The 20204-nt window shown below is 34.3% G+C and overlaps 8 protein-coding genes across 8 annotated transcripts; 3 read left to right on the top strand and 5 right to left on the bottom strand.

The window, feature by feature from the left end:
• The first annotated feature begins 248 nt into the window (after positions 1-248).
• Positions 249-1344, top strand: BX664DRAFT_121274 (endonuclease V). Its single transcript, XM_051539757.1, has 4 exons — positions 249-349; positions 427-598; positions 662-812; positions 897-1344. The coding sequence occupies exons 1-4, from the start codon at positions 282-284 to the stop codon at positions 1295-1297; spliced, it is 792 nt and encodes a 263-aa protein (XP_051399652.1). The 5' UTR covers positions 249-281; the 3' UTR covers positions 1298-1344.
• A 578-nt stretch (positions 1345-1922) lies between these two features.
• Positions 1923-5560, bottom strand: BX664DRAFT_331421 (uncharacterized protein). Its single transcript, XM_051545137.1, has 9 exons — positions 5534-5560; positions 5201-5458; positions 4797-5123; positions 4543-4694; positions 4079-4471; positions 3945-4016; positions 3766-3883; positions 3281-3680; positions 1923-3193 (listed from the first exon to the last, which is right to left on the bottom strand). Exons 2-9 carry the CDS (start codon positions 5393-5395, stop codon positions 2298-2300), a joined length of 2553 nt encoding a protein of 850 aa, XP_051399651.1. The 5' UTR covers positions 5396-5458; positions 5534-5560; the 3' UTR covers positions 1923-2297.
• Positions 5561-5760: 200 nt separating this feature from the next.
• BX664DRAFT_331419 (uncharacterized protein) lies at positions 5761-7457 on the top strand. Its single transcript, XM_051545136.1, has 2 exons — positions 5761-5901; positions 5975-7457. The coding sequence occupies exons 1-2, from the start codon at positions 5871-5873 to the stop codon at positions 7399-7401; spliced, it is 1458 nt and encodes a 485-aa protein (XP_051399650.1). The 5' UTR covers positions 5761-5870; the 3' UTR covers positions 7402-7457.
• Positions 7458-7831: 374 nt separating this feature from the next.
• On the bottom strand, positions 7832-9295 carry BX664DRAFT_314075 (uncharacterized protein; the record flags this gene model as incomplete). Its single annotated transcript, XM_051542650.1, has 1 exon — positions 7832-9295. The coding sequence occupies one exon, from the start codon at positions 9293-9295 to the stop codon at positions 7832-7834; it is 1464 nt and encodes a 487-aa protein (XP_051399649.1).
• A 1794-nt stretch (positions 9296-11089) lies between these two features.
• BX664DRAFT_263633 (beta-trefoil DNA-binding domain-containing protein) lies at positions 11090-13109 on the top strand (the record flags this gene model as incomplete). Its single annotated transcript, XM_051540777.1, has 3 exons — positions 11090-11286; positions 11365-11792; positions 11869-13109. The coding sequence occupies 3 exons, from the start codon at positions 11090-11092 to the stop codon at positions 13107-13109; spliced, it is 1866 nt and encodes a 621-aa protein (XP_051399648.1).
• Positions 13110-13329: 220 nt separating this feature from the next.
• Positions 13330-14610, bottom strand: BX664DRAFT_331415 (thioredoxin-like protein). Its single transcript, XM_051545135.1, has 5 exons — positions 14290-14610; positions 14196-14231; positions 13809-13942; positions 13563-13729; positions 13330-13473 (listed from the first exon to the last, which is right to left on the bottom strand). Exons 1-5 carry the CDS (start codon positions 14499-14501, stop codon positions 13453-13455), a joined length of 570 nt encoding a protein of 189 aa, XP_051399647.1. The 5' UTR covers positions 14502-14610; the 3' UTR covers positions 13330-13452.
• A 170-nt stretch (positions 14611-14780) lies between these two features.
• On the bottom strand, positions 14781-17315 carry BX664DRAFT_365212 (uncharacterized protein; the record flags this gene model as incomplete). The annotated part of the gene is made up of 10 exons (XM_051548457.1): positions 14781-14976; positions 15082-15213; positions 15288-15508; positions 15566-15678; positions 15734-15900; positions 15976-16187; positions 16240-16337; positions 16405-16692; positions 16789-16924; positions 17166-17315. The coding sequence occupies 10 exons, from the start codon at positions 17313-17315 to the stop codon at positions 14781-14783; spliced, it is 1713 nt and encodes a 570-aa protein (XP_051399646.1).
• Positions 17316-18141: 826 nt separating this feature from the next.
• On the bottom strand, positions 18142-19682 carry BX664DRAFT_331413 (uncharacterized protein). The gene is made up of 5 exons (XM_051545134.1): positions 19392-19682; positions 18750-19320; positions 18593-18691; positions 18462-18518; positions 18142-18352 (listed from the first exon to the last, which is right to left on the bottom strand). Exons 1-5 carry the CDS (start codon positions 19634-19636, stop codon positions 18260-18262), a joined length of 1065 nt encoding a protein of 354 aa, XP_051399645.1. The 5' UTR covers positions 19637-19682; the 3' UTR covers positions 18142-18259.
• Positions 19683-20204: the final 522 nt, after the last annotated feature.

The raw sequence follows: 20204 nt of genomic DNA, 5'->3' as shown, positions 1-20204 counted from the left end.
AAATGTATATGTCGGACTCTCCAGTCTGATACTACCTTTTTTTTTTTCTTTTTATTACTTTCTCTTGTCATATCAATCCACAATATCTACCTATTTCATTCCAATGCCCATACATACATTCATACTATTATTTGTTGTCCATCTATTAGTAAATAATGATATATGTACCATTTTCAAAATCCAAAAAAAAGGGAAGGTCTTGGAGATCGACCAGTTTTTTAGTCCCCGCAGAAATCACATAGGTTACCCTTTTTCTTCCTCTTTTATTTTTATAATATAATATGGCTACACTCGCGTTAAATGAATATATTGAAGACCCCAATGCCCAACAAAGGAAAGAATGGGAATCGTAAGTGGAACAGAAAATGATTTACTCAACTCTGATCATCTCTAAGAAACACTAATAGGACTCTTTCATTTGAACAGGATACAAGAACAGCTGCGGAACATGATAGTATTAGATGACCAAGTAGATTTTGACACGAATAGTTTTGAAGATCTACAATATATTGGTGGTGTAGATCTCAGTTTTCCTGGTGGGGATGATATGGAACATGCTGTGGCCTGTCTAGTTGTGATGAAGTATCCATCTTTGGAGGTCAAAAAAAAAAAAAAAAGAACTGGAGACTTGAATCAAATATTAATTATATTCTTTCTTTAGGTTGTATACACTGATTTTTTGGAAACTCGATTATATTTACCTTACATTGCTGGCTTTCTAGCTTTTCGTGAAGTGGAACCTTTGCAAACATTATTGAATCGTTTGAAAACCAATCAACCTTCATTTTACCCTCAAATTCTTCTTGTTGATGGTAAGGAAAAAAAATAGAATCAATATAAAAGAATGGAAAGAAGAATTGATTTTTTTTTTTTTTTTTGTGGATGTATGAGTGTAGGTAACGGTCGATTACATCCGCGGAAGTGTGGGATTGCTTGTCATTTAGGGGTGGTGGCAGATATACCTACGATCGGTGTCGGTAAGAACTTTTTAGTGATTGAAGATGGACCTGAATTACAGATGCAGTACGTCAAGGAAAAGACAAGGCAGTATTTAAACAAACGAGGTGATCGATGGCTACTAAAAGGATCATCAGGTATCATTTATGGAGCAGCCGTTCGAACAGTAGACACAGCACCAAATCCTATTTATATCAGTCAAGGTCATCGGATATCTCTGGATACAGCTATTAGGATTATCTTGGCAACCTCTCAATACCGTATTCCCGAACCTATTCGACGCGCAGATCAAGACAGTAGGACATATATTCGAACCCATAAGACCATTGGGAATGATTAGAACTTTAGTAATTGTCAGTCCATATGTTTTTTGTATTAGACATTTTGTAATAAATAATTTTTTTTTAAGATTATGTTTCTAGTATTATTGTTCAATAGAAATAGTTTTATCATATATTCAATGACAATCAGCATCAGTGGTAAAATACACAAAACATTTCGTACAAAAAAAAAAAAAAAAAAAAATTGAATAAAGATAGGTGTAGATTGAGACGCGTGAGTGTTTAAATTATACGAAAAAGTAGTAAGCAACTTTATATATTTTATATCGTTTACCATATCCATCTTCACAATTCCTCCATCATCATTGATCATACGATTATCACACTTCAATTATCCTTTTTTAGAGACGATCTATCATTGTCATAGATTTTAATGATCAAGACTAATCATCTATGATGTTTCTTTATTTACTTTGTTATTAATAATATCATGTTCTTATTTATTCATTGTATTATTATTCATAGGAATAAAGTAACATGGAGCACGAGTAAACCTTTTATAGGATCATTATCCCTTCATGTAAGATATTATGTTATCATCCGTCATCACATACCATACAGCTATACAATTACTGCATCCTTTACCCACATCCATCCTCCATCATATCCAGACCGTTCACAAAATCACTATACATATAGATAAGTTTATTGAAATTCAAAGATATATATAAAAAAAAACCGCCAAAAAAAAAGAAGGAAGATGAAGCTCTAAAGATCTAATTCATCAAACAAGTCTGAAGTAGTTGATCTAGCAAAACGACTAGGTATATGATCTTTTTGGTGTTGATGTTGTTGCGGTTGTTCCAAAGGATAAGATCTTGTTTCGTCTGCGTTTGCCAGCTCTCCGGAATCAAGTTGTGGTAAAAGTGATTGATCCTCATCTTCAGTTTCTGAGCCATCATTATCATTTGACGAAAGAAGATCTAGGTTTGTCATGGGCTAAAAAAAAAAAAAAATCAATATCATACATCCAATTTTTTTTTTTTTTTTTTTTGTATTTCATTTTTGATGATGACTTACCAAACTAAGAGAAGATTTTTGGTAGTTAAAACATTCATTTTCCAATGTTTGACTTTGTTTTCCTTCATCCATGCTATCGTCCATCATTGATGACATTTTATCGAGATCGTCACCTGTCATATTTGACACCAATTTGATTTTTTGTTGAGTATTTCTTCTCGGTCGTCGCATTGGTGTCCCTTTGTCTCCTTGGAATTCTTGTTCAAAATCATCATTGCCGTCATCATCTTCAGAATTATCTGTCTGATGTGCCGTCTTCTTTTTGTTATTTCCAGTTCTAGGTGATAAAGGACTTGTTTTCTTGGCCTCCGGATCATGGAAAGAGTCAGATGGTATTGACTGTTTCTTACTAACTCGTTGCTTCTTTCTACCTTTCGTCCCTTTCTGTGTTGGATCTTGAGCCCATGGTAAAACGCGACGTCGCCTTGGAGGAAGATCATGATCAGTTGCAGTATCAGTTGGGTTGTGTTGCTCTGTCGTAGAAGGACTGCTGCTAGTCATCGAATCGTCAATATCAGGAGTAATGGTATCTGTTTCCTTGTCACTAAATTTTTCCAATGGTGTTGATGATGGTGATGACCGTGAAGGAGCTGCTAGTATTCTTGCTGAATCATTTTCTATGAGATGTTGTTTTGTAGATATAAGAGTGTTATTTGCCACAGATGATGATGTTATCGTTGGTATTGTCTCTGTTGTGGAAGGAGACGATTTTGATGTCGATATGTTTTGCGTGGTCATGGTCGTTTTTTGTTCTTGTCCTTGGTTATTACGTTTAAATCCATCGCTGTCGTTCATAAATAGTAATAATAAAGCTGCACAATGCTTGCATCGTCCATTCCGTCCAACTGGGCAAGTACATTTCCCATCTCTGATCACTATAGATATGATACATCAATTCATTTTGTATATTACTTTTTATCCTTTCCTATCATTTCTTGAATTCTTTTTTTTTTTTTGTTTACCTCGTTCGTTGCCCTTTCTATCGAGAACAATATGTACATCATAAGGTGTTTCGCTTGTACCCTTAGCCTTGGCAAATAAAAGAAGAGTATCATTTGCATCGTTCCAAGTACACGATAATTCACTGAATGTATGTAAAAGACCTTGTCCCCTTGTAAAAGCACCGCTATTGGCTATGTAGTTCTGTATTCTGTCCTGAGTGATTTGCTTCACCAGCTGTTCCAGTTTCAATGTCGACTCTTCTTGTGTAGACGCGTCTGATGTAAAGTCACCTGTCATATCATGATGAGTTTTCTCGCTGTCATTTATTTTCATATTGTTTTTCTGTCCATTGTTATCATGATCACTTTCTCCAGTTGTAATATGTTGTACCTTCACCCATGATTCCATTACTTTTGAATTCTATAATGAAAAGATAAATCAAAAGGTTAAAAACATATGCATTACCAATACTCTATCCGTGAATTATGTCTTTCTTTTTTATTACCATAGAGGAGACGCTATGACTAAATGTTTCACCAGATTCCATTCTTGTTGATATAAAATGATGATCGTCCAGATTCAACATTGGTGTAACATAGTCTTCATTAGATGAAGATAGATTCCTAAGTAAATAAAAGATATATTAATATCAGTATACATATATAAAGTGAGTGGTGTACTTACAATTTATCAGGTGAAATATACCGTTCCTTTTCCAAATGAGGATGATAGGCATGTTTCCTTAATAACTCAACACTATATTGACCAGCGAACGAAAACGGATGTTAGTTACTAGGAAATTGAACTTGTTGACTTACAATTCAGTTTTCCACCTAGATCGGTCATATTTCGCAATACAGGTCAAATCAAGATGAATAGGCATACTGACTGATTGATCCAGCTGTTCCACAGTTTGTTGATAGGGACCCCAAGTCATCAGTATAGAATAGGCGATAGAAATATGATGTCGCTGTTGTAGCCATGCTAAATTATTGTCAATTGTATTATTCCGTGATGTGTTGTAATGACTAAGATAAAGGTAAACTGGAAGTTGATATGCTAATGACTCCATCATATGCTGAACTTGTTGCCGTCTAAGGGATAATTTTTGATTTTGGTGTTCATGATTTATTTCTTGTAGTTCTAGTTGTTCTGTTTTACTAAAAAAGATGGATTCATCTGCAATCAAGATCAGTGAATTTCCAGCTTCACTATAATGAATGAGATTGATTTCTTTTTAGTTTTAATTCATTTTTATATATATATGTTTCATTGTTTTTACCTTGGTAATGAAGATATTGCGTCCATCCATCCTTGAATTGCCAGTAATGCCGCATCCGTTATTTGAAATAAATTGTCTGTTTGAGTACTATTAGAAGTTGTATTTGTTGGGTTGAATTGAATCATATCTTGAGTCATATGTACAAAAAGAGCCTTTCATGGTAATAAAAATAATAAAAAGAAAAAAGAAACAAAGTTACTATTGATATGTCGACCGAAATGTTGTTTTTTTTTCTTTTGTTTGTCTGGTAATACCTTCTTTGTAAATTCCTTTGAAGCTATCAAGAATGGTTGGAGAAAGTCTTGACTAGTATGAGATGCATCGGATGGTACAAGTGATAACGCTGGAGTATATGTTTCCTTGAATGGTGCAAGACATTGACGATACCATAAAGGTTCAGATTTAGGACCAAGAGAGAAAGACCATCCTGATAAATAAAACTGTTGAATAACTGGAACTGGTAATGTCAAACAAGATACTGTCAAATGAGGTCGTCGTTTGAGAAGAAAGCGTACAAGATCGTCTCGTTTCGAAAGGGATATGAAGTGTATAAAATGAAGAGCCAATTTTTTATAATTGTTCTATCCAATAATAATAAATAATAATAAAAGTAAATATTAAATTAAAGTGATTAACGTTTTTCTCTACTATTGTATACCGAATCTATCACATAAAGAATATCACGGGCTAGATCGCGTACGTGTTGGTGGTTGATATGATCAATAACATCATCCGGACAATAAAGAGAATGAGTCTGTTTTAAGTGAAGGTGATAATAAATAGAAGCAATAACAGGAATAGAGGTTTCAATCCATAATATATCAGTAAGGTTATTTTTGGATAAAAATGACATGAAAAAAATAAAAAGAAAAGAAAGAAAAAAGTCATGCTTTTTTTTGGGGGTGCGGAAGATAGGCTATTAGAAAAAAAAAAAAAAGAAAAAAAATTAACCAATTATAACTTTTCTTTAACATTTTAATGCTACCAATACATTTTGTAATGTTAAATAATGAGACCAAAAAAAAAAAAGAACTCATTACCGGGAATCATTCTTAAAAGAGGATGAACTCACAATTAAAGGAAAATTTCTTAAACAAAAAGGAGTATCCAAAAATGGTAAGAAATGAAAAAAAGATTGAGGGTTGATTTTGGTTACACCTGTAAATCGGGGTTCCACCATTGTACAACGCGCGTAATTGATAGTAAATTATGGTTTCTTTTTTTTTTATTTCTTTTTCTTTCTTTTTCTTTCTTCTACATTAACATTCAATTTATATATAAAAGATTTTATTCCTATTGAATTTTTCTTATTATTTATTTAAACAATTATGGTGGAAGCCTCTACAATCAAAAGTTCAGGTATATATATAAAGAGAATATATATATATATATATAGATATAAATTATTAAACTTATTTCTTTTTAATAATAGGTGGTGGAAACACTATATCTGGATCGGTTATGATTCTTCCTACTGGTGGTACTGCTGTTCTCACTGGTGATTATGGAGGTCTTCTTGGGGCAACACCATTAACGACATCTATTTTACCAACCTCTTCTAATATTCTTCAAACGCCTACTTCAACAATTCCTTTATCTATATCCCTATCAACTACATCACCAACTACATTATCAACCACAAATAATACAACCTCTAGTTTAACCAACGCACAAATTGGGGGAATCATTGGTGGTGCGGCAGGTGGTCTATTATTACTATTATGTTTGATTGGATGTATTATGTATCATCGCAGGAACAAACCAAAATCATTTCCACGTGGACGAGGTATTACTCCAAGTATGGTACTCGAAGGCACTGAATTTCAAAAGCAAACCTCAATGGGATATGTTGATCGTCCATTTGATCAGCAAAGTACTTATTCATTCAACTCGCCTCATAACGCTTTTGGATCAACATCATCACCACACTTAGTAGATAAACAACAGCCTCACTTCTCACCAACTTCACCTTCTGAAAATACAACTGCTACTTTGGATAAATTATATTGCATCAAAAAATACAACACACCTGATACAGAAAAACAAAATGACAACCGTACTCAAAGTCAACTCTCTGTGAATGGTGCACGATTATCAAAATACAATTATTTGACTCAAGCGTTTTCCCAAATGCGTTCAAGTTATGCTACTCAAGATCAACAAGAACAACACAGCAATAATAATCCCCAAACTCAAGCTGATCTTCCATATATCCAATATCCTGATCCTGTTGCCAATACCGATTCAAACACTTTACGACCATCACCTTCTTCAGACTCAAAATATTTGTTACATCAGTCATCCTCAACAACTTCACCAGAGATATCACAAAACACTCGCCAATCTACAGCTACAGTTCTACATGCTCCTCTTTTCCAACGTAATAAATCAGCACCATCACCAACTCCAACAACACAGTCAACATCATCATCACCATCATCTATGGATGCGCCAAGTATCACTCTGTACAATGAACACAATGAAGGCAAAGTACTGCATCAAGGACATGTTTTGCATAATACTATTCCCTCATCGACTTCAGCTCAATCTACAGCAAAAGTATCAAAGAAACTATACTTCCCTGGAACCAATAACACTGGCACCAACAGAGACAGTACAGTATCCGATGTTAGTCAATATAGCACTTTTTCGACAGCCTCCTCCTCCAATCCATTCAGATACAGTGACGATCCTTCACAGACATCTCCTTATACGATTACGACGACTTCTGTTGACCAGCAAGATCATCGTTTTACCTCTACAACCATCAACACTAACTCACATGGCCGTGCCAACAACAACAACAATGGTAATTATCATCCTTCACCCCTATCGGAGAAACCCTACGCGTATATTTAGTTATCTTTTCTCTCCTTCCTTCTTTTGTATTACTTCCTTTTTTTTTTTTTTTTTTTCCTTGTGTTTTATTCTACCTTCCCCTCATCCCCTTTGTTGTATCAAGCTATTATTATTTATCCTCTTCTTGAAATAAAACTATATACATATACATACTCATATACGGTCTTCTCCTGGTGGATGGTCCAATGTAGTGAAGATTTTTTTTTTTTTTTTGGAAGACAATGAATGTGACGATATTTTATGATTATGTAGGTAAATGTATCAAATATTTTTTTTATTATTATTATACTTTATATATAGATATTCATATATATATAAAAAAAAGGGGGGGCAATGAAAGAGAATCATAAAAGGTAAGATATATAAGGAAAATCAAAAGAAAATAAAAGAAAAAAAAAAGATCAAACAAAAGCAGATCCTAATCTATTTCTTAATATTCCTTGTAGTTATAACCCTTCCATTTAGTTTCAGCAACATCATCTTTAATCCAGGACAAAGGATCATCAACTTCAGCAAAATCTTCAACTTGATCCAATTCACCTTGTTCCAAGTAGGCATCACCAAACAATTCAGCAACATCATCAATGCTAATCAAATCTTCTTCATCATCAGTGGGGATATTAGTGGGAGCAGGAACATTTTCGCTTGCAGAAACGGACGCAGAGGGAGAAACAGAAGCAGACGCCATTTTACGAGCACTGATGGGAGCACTTTGATGAGAGGCAGAAGCAGATACACCAGCAGAGGATGACATACTAGCGCGTTTACCATGATGACGAGCGGAAAGATTAGAGGCAGATGCGGATTGAGAGATAGAGGCAGAGGCAGAGGCAGATGGAGCAACACTACTGCTAAGAGCACGCTTGGCATGAAGACGAGAAGAAATATTAGAGGCGGATGCAGAGGCAGAGGCAGAGGCAGAGGCAGATGGAGCAATACTGCTGCTAAGAGCGCGCTTGGCATGAAGACGGGAAGAAATATTGGAGGCGGATGCAGAGGCAGAGGCAGAGGCAGATGCAGATGGAGCAATACTGCTACTAGGAGCACGCTTGACATGACGACGGGAAGAAAGATTAGAGGCAGAAGCAGATAGAGAGGCAGAGGCAGAAGGTGCAATACTGCTACTAGGAGCGCGTTTAACATGATGATTAGCACTGATGGAATAAGATTTACTGTTTGAGGCAGATGCTGAAGCTGAAGCACGATGATAAGCAGATGAAGAATGATGATCATCATCGGTATTACTATTTTGACGCTTGAGGTGATGACCAGAGTAACGATGATGAGCTTTGTTGTTGTTGTTGTTGATGACGGATGATGGAGAAGGTAATGCTGATGATTGAAGACGACTGGAAGCAGAGGCAGATTGTTTGGCAGCCAATACAGATACCATCATATCACGCTTACCATGAGCATGAGCCGAAACAGAAGAAGCAGATGCTGATGCAGGAGCAGATGCAGAGGCGGAGAGTGATACAGAGACATGTGATTCACCTCGAAGCATTTGCAAAAGGTCTTTAAATTCTCTTTTTTCTAATGATGGATGCACATCGGAAGAAGCAGATGATGAAGCGGCAGAAATAGATGCTGATGCACTAGCACTAGCATGAACACTTTGACTAGCACTGGCTTGTTGTTCAGCGTTAGGATCGATCAATCTCTTGAAAAAATCGATGATGTTACGTTTATCCACTTGATTATGATGAGAAGGAACATCAGAGGGACGAGTGATCATAGAGGATGCGGAAATTGAATTGGAAGCAGAAAGAGAGTGGCTTGCACTAGCACTTGCACTGGAGAGACCTACAGCTGATGAAGCATGTTGAAGATCAGCACCGTATACTGAGTTAGCCAAACATAAAAGAGCAATAGAAGAAGTAATAGTGAATCGCATGATGATCCTTTGCCAAAAGTTTGATTCAAAAAAAAAAAAAAATGGATTGATACAAAGGAAAAAAAAAAAAAAAAGATGTTTGGAAAAAAAAAAGAGGTCTTTTTAAGGCAGAAAATTTCAAATACTGACTAGTGATAAATGTTGCGATCCAAAGAAAAAAAAAAAAGGTATTCATTCTTTATCTAGTGGCGATATAAAAGATGATCACGGGAGAATTTTTCAACAATCAAGCTTATAAAATAAATTTCCGTAATAATCGTAGAGTTCTTTAAAGAAAGTAGCTTTCAACAAAGAATGCTTGTTAAGAAACGTTGTTTTTAAAGTTTGAATTGTAATTTTTGCGTGAAAAGGAATGTTTTTTTTTTTTTTTTGTAGTTAAAATTGATAGGTGTGATCTCCGCTTAGACGTTACTATGATAATAAACATAGTTGTCAAGATAGGATTCTTTCAATTCAAAGTGTGTATATATAGTATAACCCGAAAGATAAAAAAAAAAAAAAAAGGTATCGGAGTAAAGCTTTACCCTTTCTATAATGATGGATGAAAAGGAAGGATGAAGTTTGATTTTGGCGGGAAATGGTTAAGAAGGTTTCCCCCGCATTTTGATACGCGAGGGTAGTTCAGTATTTTTTATTCAAAAGGCGCTGCAAACAGTAAGGCAAAGCGAATTTCGTTTGGTTGAGATTAGTTACACAAGGAACTGGATTGGTGGATAGGAAAAGATTTTTGTCGTTTCAAATCTTAACCTCTTACCCCAACTTTTTTTTTTTTTTTTTTTTTTTTTTTTCTTTTCTTCTCCACTTTTTTTTTTGTCTCCTTTTTTATCTTATATATAAAAACAATAGGAAGAGAATCGCTGGACGATGTCACAAAGTTTTTTGGATAACAATGATGAAGATACTGTACTTACACCACAACATACCTCTTTAACAAACAATAATGTATTGGACGACGCCAAATTGGAAAACAAACAAACTTCAACTTTAGACTTGGATGCTATATTGAAGTCAATCTTTCAACCTACTCATGATTCTTCTCAACAAGATCAAACTATTAATCAATCAAATCCTTCTTCAAGACGTCATTCTGTAGCTTTGGGTGAATTGGACTTACACGGAATGGATTCTACTTGGTTTGATCAACCTGCCTATCCTGTTGATGACTTGAACTTTTCAACTGCCATGTCTCATTTACATCAACTTAGTCAACAACAACAACAACAACAACATCAACATCAACCACAACAACCACAACAACAAATACATCAACACCAGTTAAACCATTCTCACCATCATCTTTATCACTTTACACCTCATCGTCGAGCTATGTCTATGCAACAGACTGATAGTTTTTTACACCATCCTCACTTGACGTATCATCATCATCAACAACAACAACAGCAGCAGCAACAACAACAACAACAACAGCAACATTTACATCATGATCTTGATAATAACAAGGACGCGCTGGCCGAACTCCACCCAACTACTTCATTCATGACTTCATCCTCTGATTTTAACAACAATATGATGATGAATATGGATATATTTCATCCACCTGGGGACGTGGTTCCAACATGGTTATTATCAAATACAACATCCTCCACCACAAATGATTCAACATCATCTTCTCCACCTTCCATTGCGACCACGACAACTGGTGCAGATTCTGTCTCGACTACAAAGGATACTGATGATCACCAACAGCAACCAAAAAAGAAACGGCAAAAGAAGAATCACTCGGCTACTACGAATGCTACAACTATGGATCCGATTACAATGGGTTTGGAACCGATGCCATTTCTCAAACAGGAAGCGTCCTCTGATATCGTACAACAGCAACAACTTTTACATCCTTCTTCACCTTCACCTATACCTTATGACGCCATTCGATCCTTGGTGAAGAGATATGTAACTGATCGTTATGGAGAACGTACAGTGATGCTTTTGACAAGTCGTGTAGCGCAAAAAAGTTATGGAACGGAAAAAAGGTAAACGGAAAAAAAAACCAGCGATAAGCGGAACCTGTATATGTTATCAATCATTCACGTTTATTTTTTCTATGATAGGTTTTTATGTCCTCCTCCTACAACTGTGCTTAGTGGTACATGGTGTACCTCTATACCATCATCATCTTCAACATCATTATCATCACCATCACCTATCACAAATGCACCTATGCAACAACCTAGATTGACGATTCAAATTTCTGGGGAAGCGACACAACAAACTGGACTCTTGGAATGGTCAACGCCACCACCATCTGTATTACCGTCAACTTTTACCTCTGATGAATCTTCTTCTTCACCTTCGACTATTGGAAAATGTGTATCCAAACATCTTCATATCAACGATGCTGATGAAAAGAGAAAACGTGTGCAGGTGATGGTTAATATTCAACTCCCTAATGGTGAAAATATAGGCACATTTGCAAGCAAAGGAATCAAAGTCATCAGCAAACCAAGTAAAAAACGACAAAGTTTGAAAAACATTGATTGTAAGTTATACTACAAGGGATGAATAGAATGAATACTCATGTCCAGTTTTTTTTTTTTTTTTTTCGTTCTAATTAGTATGTATTCATCATGGTACTACTATTTCATTATTTAATCGAATTCGATCACAAACAGTATCAACAAAATACCTAGGTGTTTCATCACAGCCAAATTCATCATCATCAACATCATCATCAAATACCAATGCAGCCAGCAATTGTTGTTTTGTTGCACGTACAAATGTATGGGATCCTTTTGTGATATGGATTGTTGACCCTCAACGAACTCAACAATCAACAATACCAACATCCGATAATTCTACAACAACACATTATCCACCACCACCTGCTATGGCTTTACATCATACTGGAAAGGAACAACTCGCAGTACATTACAATCAACCTATTGTCTTACAATGTCTTACAACAGGATTGGTTAGTCCAGTGATGACGATTCGAAAAGTGGATAAAGGAAGTTTAGCTCTTAGTGGAATCATGGTAATGGAACCTACATTATCATCTACAAGCGAAGCTCTCGGGGATCCAGTCTCTCAACTTCATAAGGTAGCTTTTGAAATCCAACCACCTGTCTCCAACACAAATGTACCTTCATCACCATCACCATCCCATTCATATTCAACAGGTAGAGGACTTCAACAACAATCACAACAGCAGCAACCACAGCAACATCGTAACACATTTTTAGCTTGTTTGAATGATGTTGTAGGTCGTCACAAATGTCATAGTCCTCCTCATCGTTTAGCATCCACTTTATCATCCCCATCATCTACAACAAACAAAAATGGAACGCCACGAGAATCAAATATGCTTCCTCCTCCTACTACTACAACTACTGGCAATGGATTAGGTGGAAGGCGGCGGAGTAGTGCAGCATCATCTTCATTGGATCAGAACGATACCTCACAAGGAGCTTATTTTGAACAAGATGTATCGGATGCGGCTGTATGGACAATAGTGGGTACTGATTGCGTCAGGTATACGTTTGCCATTCCTCCTAGCGACAATGGTTTGGTACAATCCGAGGTGTCTCCCTTCCCTATGGTGAGTTCGATATCTCAAGGCGATGCAACTTTATGTTTATGGGGTGAAGGTTTTACTTCAACATTGACGGTCTATGTAGGTGATCAAAGTCTAGCTACTGAATTTAAGTCTCCTGAAGCCCTTGTTTGTGTGATTCCTTCTTCTTTGATGGGATCCCCTGATTTGAAAACTGGTCCCAACAAACAACAACCCATTTTATTGGTACGGAAGGATGGTGTGATTTACAAGACTAATCATCATTATACTTGGAAGAAATAGATTCCCTATACATTCTTTTTAGTCAGTTAGTTTTATTTTATACATATATATATATATGTTCTGTGTACTATTTTCCCTTATAATCACATTCTTCTTTTTTTTTTTTTAAGTTGTTGTTATATTTTTTTACTATATACGTATATAATTATCTTTTGACATACCTGTGCGTCTTATCAGAATAAAATAAAAAATATCATTTCCTTTCCTTAAAACAAAAAATCATATTGCAAAAGTTGGTTTATTGAAACGTGGATGATATATAAAAAAGAGAACTAAACTATTCACAAATGGATACTATGTACGATGGATATGTGTGTGATTGACTTTGATTGTAAAATCGACATCATTTTGTGATATTACTCACCTAATTCCAAAAAGAAAAAGAAAAAAAAAAGTGGGATGTTATTATTTAATTGATGTTTCTTTTTTTTTTTTTTTTTTTTTTGTGATTACCATAGATAATATAACCGACATTGAATAAGGTTGTTCGCTATCCAATGGCATGAAACTATATTTGATTTTATGATGATGATCAATCACAAATACAGACCGTCGAGCATTACCGGTTTCATTTTCTAAAACATCAAAATGCCTTGATATCAACCGTGTTGCATCTCCGACTGATCAGAATATCAAAAAAAAAAAAAAAAAAAAATGAGTACAATGAAAAAAAAAAAGAAAAATGAATCACACATTTACGTAAAGGAAATTCAGGTACAGTATTTAATCCACCTTGAATTGAAGAAGAACAGAATCCTCGATGAACCATGGCAGTATCGGTTGAAATCATAATGGGTAATGCCTTTTTGTCCATGAATTCCTTATAACATTCTCTACAAAAAAAAAAAAAAAAAAAAAGAAGCTTATTTAGATTCCCGTGTTCCACATACTTGATAATGAAAGGTTCTTAACAAAGATAGATGGTTTCAGTCTCCGATGACCTTCCCTAATCAACTTCCCGTCTTTTTTTTTTTTAATATGTAATATATATATATACTACGCTTTTAGTTGTATCTCTTATCTATCCATCTAAATCCAAAGCCAGTTTATCTTTTTTTTTTCTTTTTTTTTTTTTTTTGGATGTACCTGACTTGAAGAATATCATTAATAGCGCTATTGGTACTATGAGAAAAATAAAAAAATCCCGTGAGTAAAAAATATCAAAAAAGGAAACACTTACAAATCCCTTTCATAAAAGAATAAGATGATAGAGTGATACTCCTGTAAAATATCTGAAAGACTCAACGTTTGAAGTGATTCTTGATAATAAGCATCGCATTTGAAATCTGGTACCGTAAAGTTCAGACTTGGTCTTCTTTTCTGAAATACTTGTAATAAGTAATCATCATCCATAGATCGTTTTCTTTCTTCTGTAGGGGTAATAGTGATCATTTGGTATAATAAGTTTATATGTACAATTGGAAAACAAGTAAGAAAGAAAAAGTGAAGTTATGTATACAAAGAAGAAATAAGAAAAAAAAAAAAGAAATGAGGGAAAAAAAAAGAGAAAAAAGAAAAAAAGAGAGAAATATATATAATTTTTTTTTTTATTGAGACATTTTCAAATAAAGGAGAAAATCCTATTCTGATGCGGGGTCTTGTTTTGTACTAGCATAGATAAAGTATGTGCGATGTGTGAGAAAAAAAAAACCTAATCCATATACAAAACGTTTAATCTAATACAATCGTTCCATTTTCATCATCTTCGCCTATTTCTACAATGGTATTATTATCCAATTTTGGTTTCTTTTGTATTTGTTCTTCTTGTTGTGATGCTTCATTCGATTCTAATCGTCGCTTTTGTTGATTTTTTTTGTTGGTCTTTTTTAATGTTTCTGATAATTGAATCACCGTGTCCAATGATGGCCTTGTTCCAAGTGTTTCCCCACAAAAAAAAAAGTAAAGTTCAAATGAGACTATGACCACATGACTTTTTTTTTTTTTTTTTTTTTTTTTTTTTTTTTTTTTTTACCTTGATTGAATCACAAGATCTAAATCTTGGTCGCCATTTTCGCTGTCAATACGTAAGATAGTGCCATTTTGTACCTTCAAATCTTTCAGTAAAGTATCCAAATTATCATCATATTCAATATCGTATAACATTCTATATAAATCAAACGGTGAATCATTTTAATCAAACTGTCTTTTTTCTCTCTCTCTTTTTTCTTGTTTTTTTACCTATCACCATCCATCACAGCTATTTCTTCTGTCATTTCCGCACCCCCTTGGTCCAATGGAGCTAAAAGAATCTTGTCAATCAGATCACGCAGTGTTGCCTTTTCCAAATCCACTAGAACTGTTGCACCTGTTGATTGACAAACTTGACATTCCAAATTTGGACCTGATGATTCTTCTTGAATGAGTAAATGAGGCCGTCTTGACACTGTAGTTAAGTAAGTCTAGTGGATCAAAAAAAGGTTTAACATCACTTGTAAATCTATCATACAAGTACTTACTCGTTTTATATCACCAATAGAACCTCTGAGGACCTGAAAAGCTTTCATGACTACAACCCCTGCAATGATCGCATTGGTGGTGGCAATTGCTGGAATAATGTTACCAGCCATCGCTATTCAAAAGAAAACATGTTAGTCCTTCAATCTTCCTTAATGCATATAACTCACATTTCACTTCAAATAATGTCTTTTGCTGGATTTCAAATATCTTGGCACGAAGGTTAGCTGCAGAAGCCACAAATTCAAGAGCATCTTCATCATCCTTATCAAAAGTTAAGATAGCATCTGGTTTGATTGATTGTTGCTTTCGTAATCGTTCGGATAACTTGGTGACACTAAGTGAAGAAAGGGAAAATCGTTAGTTATATTTGGGAACATACCATTTTCTTTTTTTTTTTTTTCTTATATACCTAGATCGGAAAACATCAAAATATTCACCAAGTGTCCATAATTGTTGATCTTTGAGTCCATGTGATTTCGAATGATCATTTTCGACGGTTTCATTGGTCAATTCGATCTGTCGTCCTTTTGCCAATTGTTCATAATCTAAAGGGGTTGGTTTCCGTCGCTCTTTCCACATATCTTCCATAGATAATAATCGTAAAATATCCGTTTTGAATACCTAATAATAATAATCATTAATCAAACTCTAACTTTCTTCTTCATATCATTACCTTATCAAATACTTGTTTTGGATATTCAGGTGTTCCCATTGAATCTTTGATTTTCTTCAAAGCTTCCGTTTCTTTCACCAAGGCTGCTAATTCTTGAGCTATGAAAAATATATCATGAGGTTAAATAAAAAAAAAAAAAACGAACTGTAAAGTGGATCATTTTACCATTGTCTTCTGATTTTTCTTGATCCAAAGCTTCATCATCTTCTGAGTTACCAAAAAGTTGAGTAAAGAGATAACTTTTTGCCCAGACAATACAATGAATAGGTGCACTTGGAGTACTTCGGATGGTACAAACAGGATAGGTAGTTGGAGTAGGTTTTGGATGACAATCGAAACATTCAGTGATCCCCTTGTTGATAACATAAGATTGACCCAAATAACCGGTAGTACCAGATTCGATCAAAGGTATATTGGCAGCCAAGCACATGGCATTAACGTGTTTTCTAGCATCTGAAAAAAGAAAAAAAAATGGGTTGATAATACATTAGTAATCTACTCTTTATAATATATATATATATATATATATCTATATATTTCAATTCTTACCCAAGTTGTCTAAAGCATTCAGAACCATAGTGAACTGCTTGAACCATTCGACGTTGAATTCAGTATTTTTGATATCAGCTTGGTGTGATTCTATATTCACTGATGGATTAAATCGTAACGCGGATTCTTTGGCCACCTATTGAAAAAGAAAAAAAAAATAATGAGTATACACTTTTGTTGTTGTTGTTGTAGTTGTTGACTTTTCTTACATGAGCTTTAGCCTTTTTGACGTGTTGTTTTTGGAATAAAAATTGTCGGTTGAGATTGGAGATATCTATGGTATCAAGATCAATCTAATGAGAAAAAAAAAAAAAGGAGGACAATATATTCAGTAAATATTTATATTCTTCTTTGTAGCTTTGTTATTGTTTGCTTACCACAGTAATGTTCTTGAACCCTGATAACACCAAATTTTTTAATAGTTCACAGCCAATACCTCCAGCTCCAACCATTAATATGCGACAAGAGGATACTTTAGAATATAAGTCATTGCCTAGGATGAGCTTGACGTTTTTGTCTTCATCCATATTTCAAAGAGAAATGAAGGAAAGAAGAAAATAGTATTAGATTTTTTTTTTTCTAATGCTTTTTTATTAAGTCCGGTGCTTTTCCTGAATGAGGAGACAGTCAAACACAAAAAAAAAAATCTGGCCTTGAATACCTCAAAAGTCATCATCACTGCACCAAACTAGAAACAAACATAGATGGAATCATTCTCATCCTTAATAATAATTTATACCTTACCTCCCAATCTATAGAATAAAATAAAAAATAAAAATAAATATCTCATCCTTCATCCAATAATGATCATCATTCAATAAAATTACCACCATTCGATTCCTCTCCAAAAAGTAGTTTAATATCATCTAATCTCATTTTATCTGTTAACTTGCCGCTTCATGTTCAATCATCACCAGAAGATTTCATCCATTTTTTTGAAAAATTGCCTGATGAACCCCTGACGATTTATTTTTACAGCTAAAATTTGGCTGAGGAATTCGAAAATTTTGGCTGTAGAATCCAAAAGTCGATCCTGTTTTTTCCATCCTGCATACAAAACTTTGCTTTTCTCTTTCTCGCTCAAAAGTGATCATCATTCCACCACATTTGAACACAACATAAAACAAATCAATTTCTTGAAATTTCCCTCATGTTATTTTAGATCATCATATTATTTTATAGATTAAATCAAAAAAAAAAAAAAAAGATGAGCATCAATATTACCACTCGTCTTCCTAATCATCATAGTTGATGTGATATTTTCAATCTCTACGAATGGGTAACCTTAAAACTCAAGCTTTGCTAATAAACATATCACGTTCATACAGAACATACAATGAAAAAAAAAGTATCAAATAGGTAATAATTTTGTTTTTATTTGATTATCTATATTATTGTAATTTTGGGTAATAATCTAGATACAGGAAACTATATAATAAAAGATAACTATGGTATCATAAATAAAATAAAACTACATAGAATAGATGGAATCAATCGTTTTGGAAGTCGACTTTTTGGCATAACAAATGGCACCAATCAAAGACACAGAAAGAAATAAAAATTGCTTTTTCATTTCAAAAAAAAAAAGTGATAATAAAAAGTAAACGAAAGAAAAAAAAAATCAGTATAATAAAAAATAACAATCAATATGTCTAATATGTGATATCACTTACAGATCCAGTCATAAGGTTTCCAAAAAGAAGAAAGGCAATAATAGCTTGTAAACATGTCTACATCATAAAAAAAAAAAAAAAAAGAATCAAATCAAACTTATCCACATATTTTTCAGTCCCCTCCAACTTACCTTGGTTGTTGCTGCTACGGTATATGAAAGTGGTGAGGAGTACTTGATCAATAAAATCATGAAAATGTGTATCACCATTGCCAATAAAGACCCGATTATCTTTTAAATAGAAAAAGAGAGAATGAGTCCTCCCATTTATTATTTTATATTTTCTTACCATTTGAATCCAAAAACCTAGTTCATCCCAGAATAACACAGTTCGATAGGCATCCATCAATTCACCAGATACCAATACAATCAATGTCGTTAATGCAGTTGTCAAAGTAAGATGCCATTGTAACAAGAGAGTCACATCATGTCGAAGACCTACAAGAGCGTTTTGAATGGTAACAGCATATGTGACCATCAAGGCAGCATAACATAGACCCACCCAGGAAGACGTAAGAGAGAAAGAGAACCATGATGATTCACTTGTCACTTCACTAGCAAACCATATACCAATAAATTGTACCAGACAATATCCCCATGCCGTTCGTTCCATTGCCCATTGTGCTTGTCCTCGTCGTCGTCGTAGTTGCTGACCAGTACTTTTGTGACCAAACTTCATTGTCCAGGCCAAAGCAAACAGGATACACCATGCTTGAACTGCTGTGTACATGGTGGCATTTACTCGTGTTCGAAAGAAAGGATCCAATAACATCATCATCACATAAATCACGGTACAAGGAAGTACTTGACGCCAACCAGTGGATGTCATTTTCGAAAGTCGTAACCAACTGGGTAAATACCTTTTTCATAAGAACAATCAATAAAATGAGTTCAATGGATATATATATCTTTTTTTTTTTTTTTTTTTTACCTTTTTTGACACTGTCGCCATATTTGTAAAAAACCAACCGTGATAATCAATTGCAAAAAAACAGTTACCGAAGAATAAGGGAATTTGTACTCTGATGCTGTGGTAAGATACTTGTTGATAAAAACTGATGAAAATGATATTGATATATAGATAGTAGTAATCAAAGGAAGATAATTGTCGTTTCTATGGACGGCATTGATACTGGGTAAAGGTAATCCTTGACTAGGTTTCTGTGATGCCATCATTGTATATTGGCAAGAAAGAAACTCTCCAAGTGAAAAAAAAAAAAAATTACAGAATTGAAAAATTTTGTTGATTTCATTATCCGCCGCATTTCCATACAAGCATAAATATTGATACTATGGTAATTCTTTTAAAAATATTCATGATGATGGTTGAATAATAATATTTGATGACTTGAATTGGTCATGATGTGTTAAATCTACAAAATATCCTTTATTTTATGATGCTCTTATTTAACATCATCGGTTGTTGTACCCATCAAGCAAAAATGACAACAATCATAGAGTACTATATGACACATGAAATGAATCCTTATAGGCATCATCATAAAAACATCATCAAATATTCATATAACTATCAATTACTAACAATCTCTGTCAATCATCATCATCAGTAGTATTAGTGTTGCCATTAGTAGTATCTATTGCAAGTTGAAACTAAATCAAGATTTATTACCAATAGCTTGGGTATCACGATATCGGATGCGCGGTACTTGGGTTTAGAAAGCCGGTAGAGCATCATGCTTCATGGAATGATAGGATCGAAAACTCTATGAAACTAAATCCTTAG

Source organism: Halteromyces radiatus, assembly GCF_025201355.1.
Source record: "Halteromyces radiatus strain CBS 162.75 chromosome Unknown BX664scaffold_4, whole genome shotgun sequence".
In the NCBI taxonomy this organism is placed as follows: Eukaryota; Fungi; Mucoromycota; class Mucoromycetes; order Mucorales; family Cunninghamellaceae; genus Halteromyces; species Halteromyces radiatus.
Note: the sequence above shows the minus strand (reverse complement) of the source record. Positions and strands in the feature narration are given on the sequence as shown.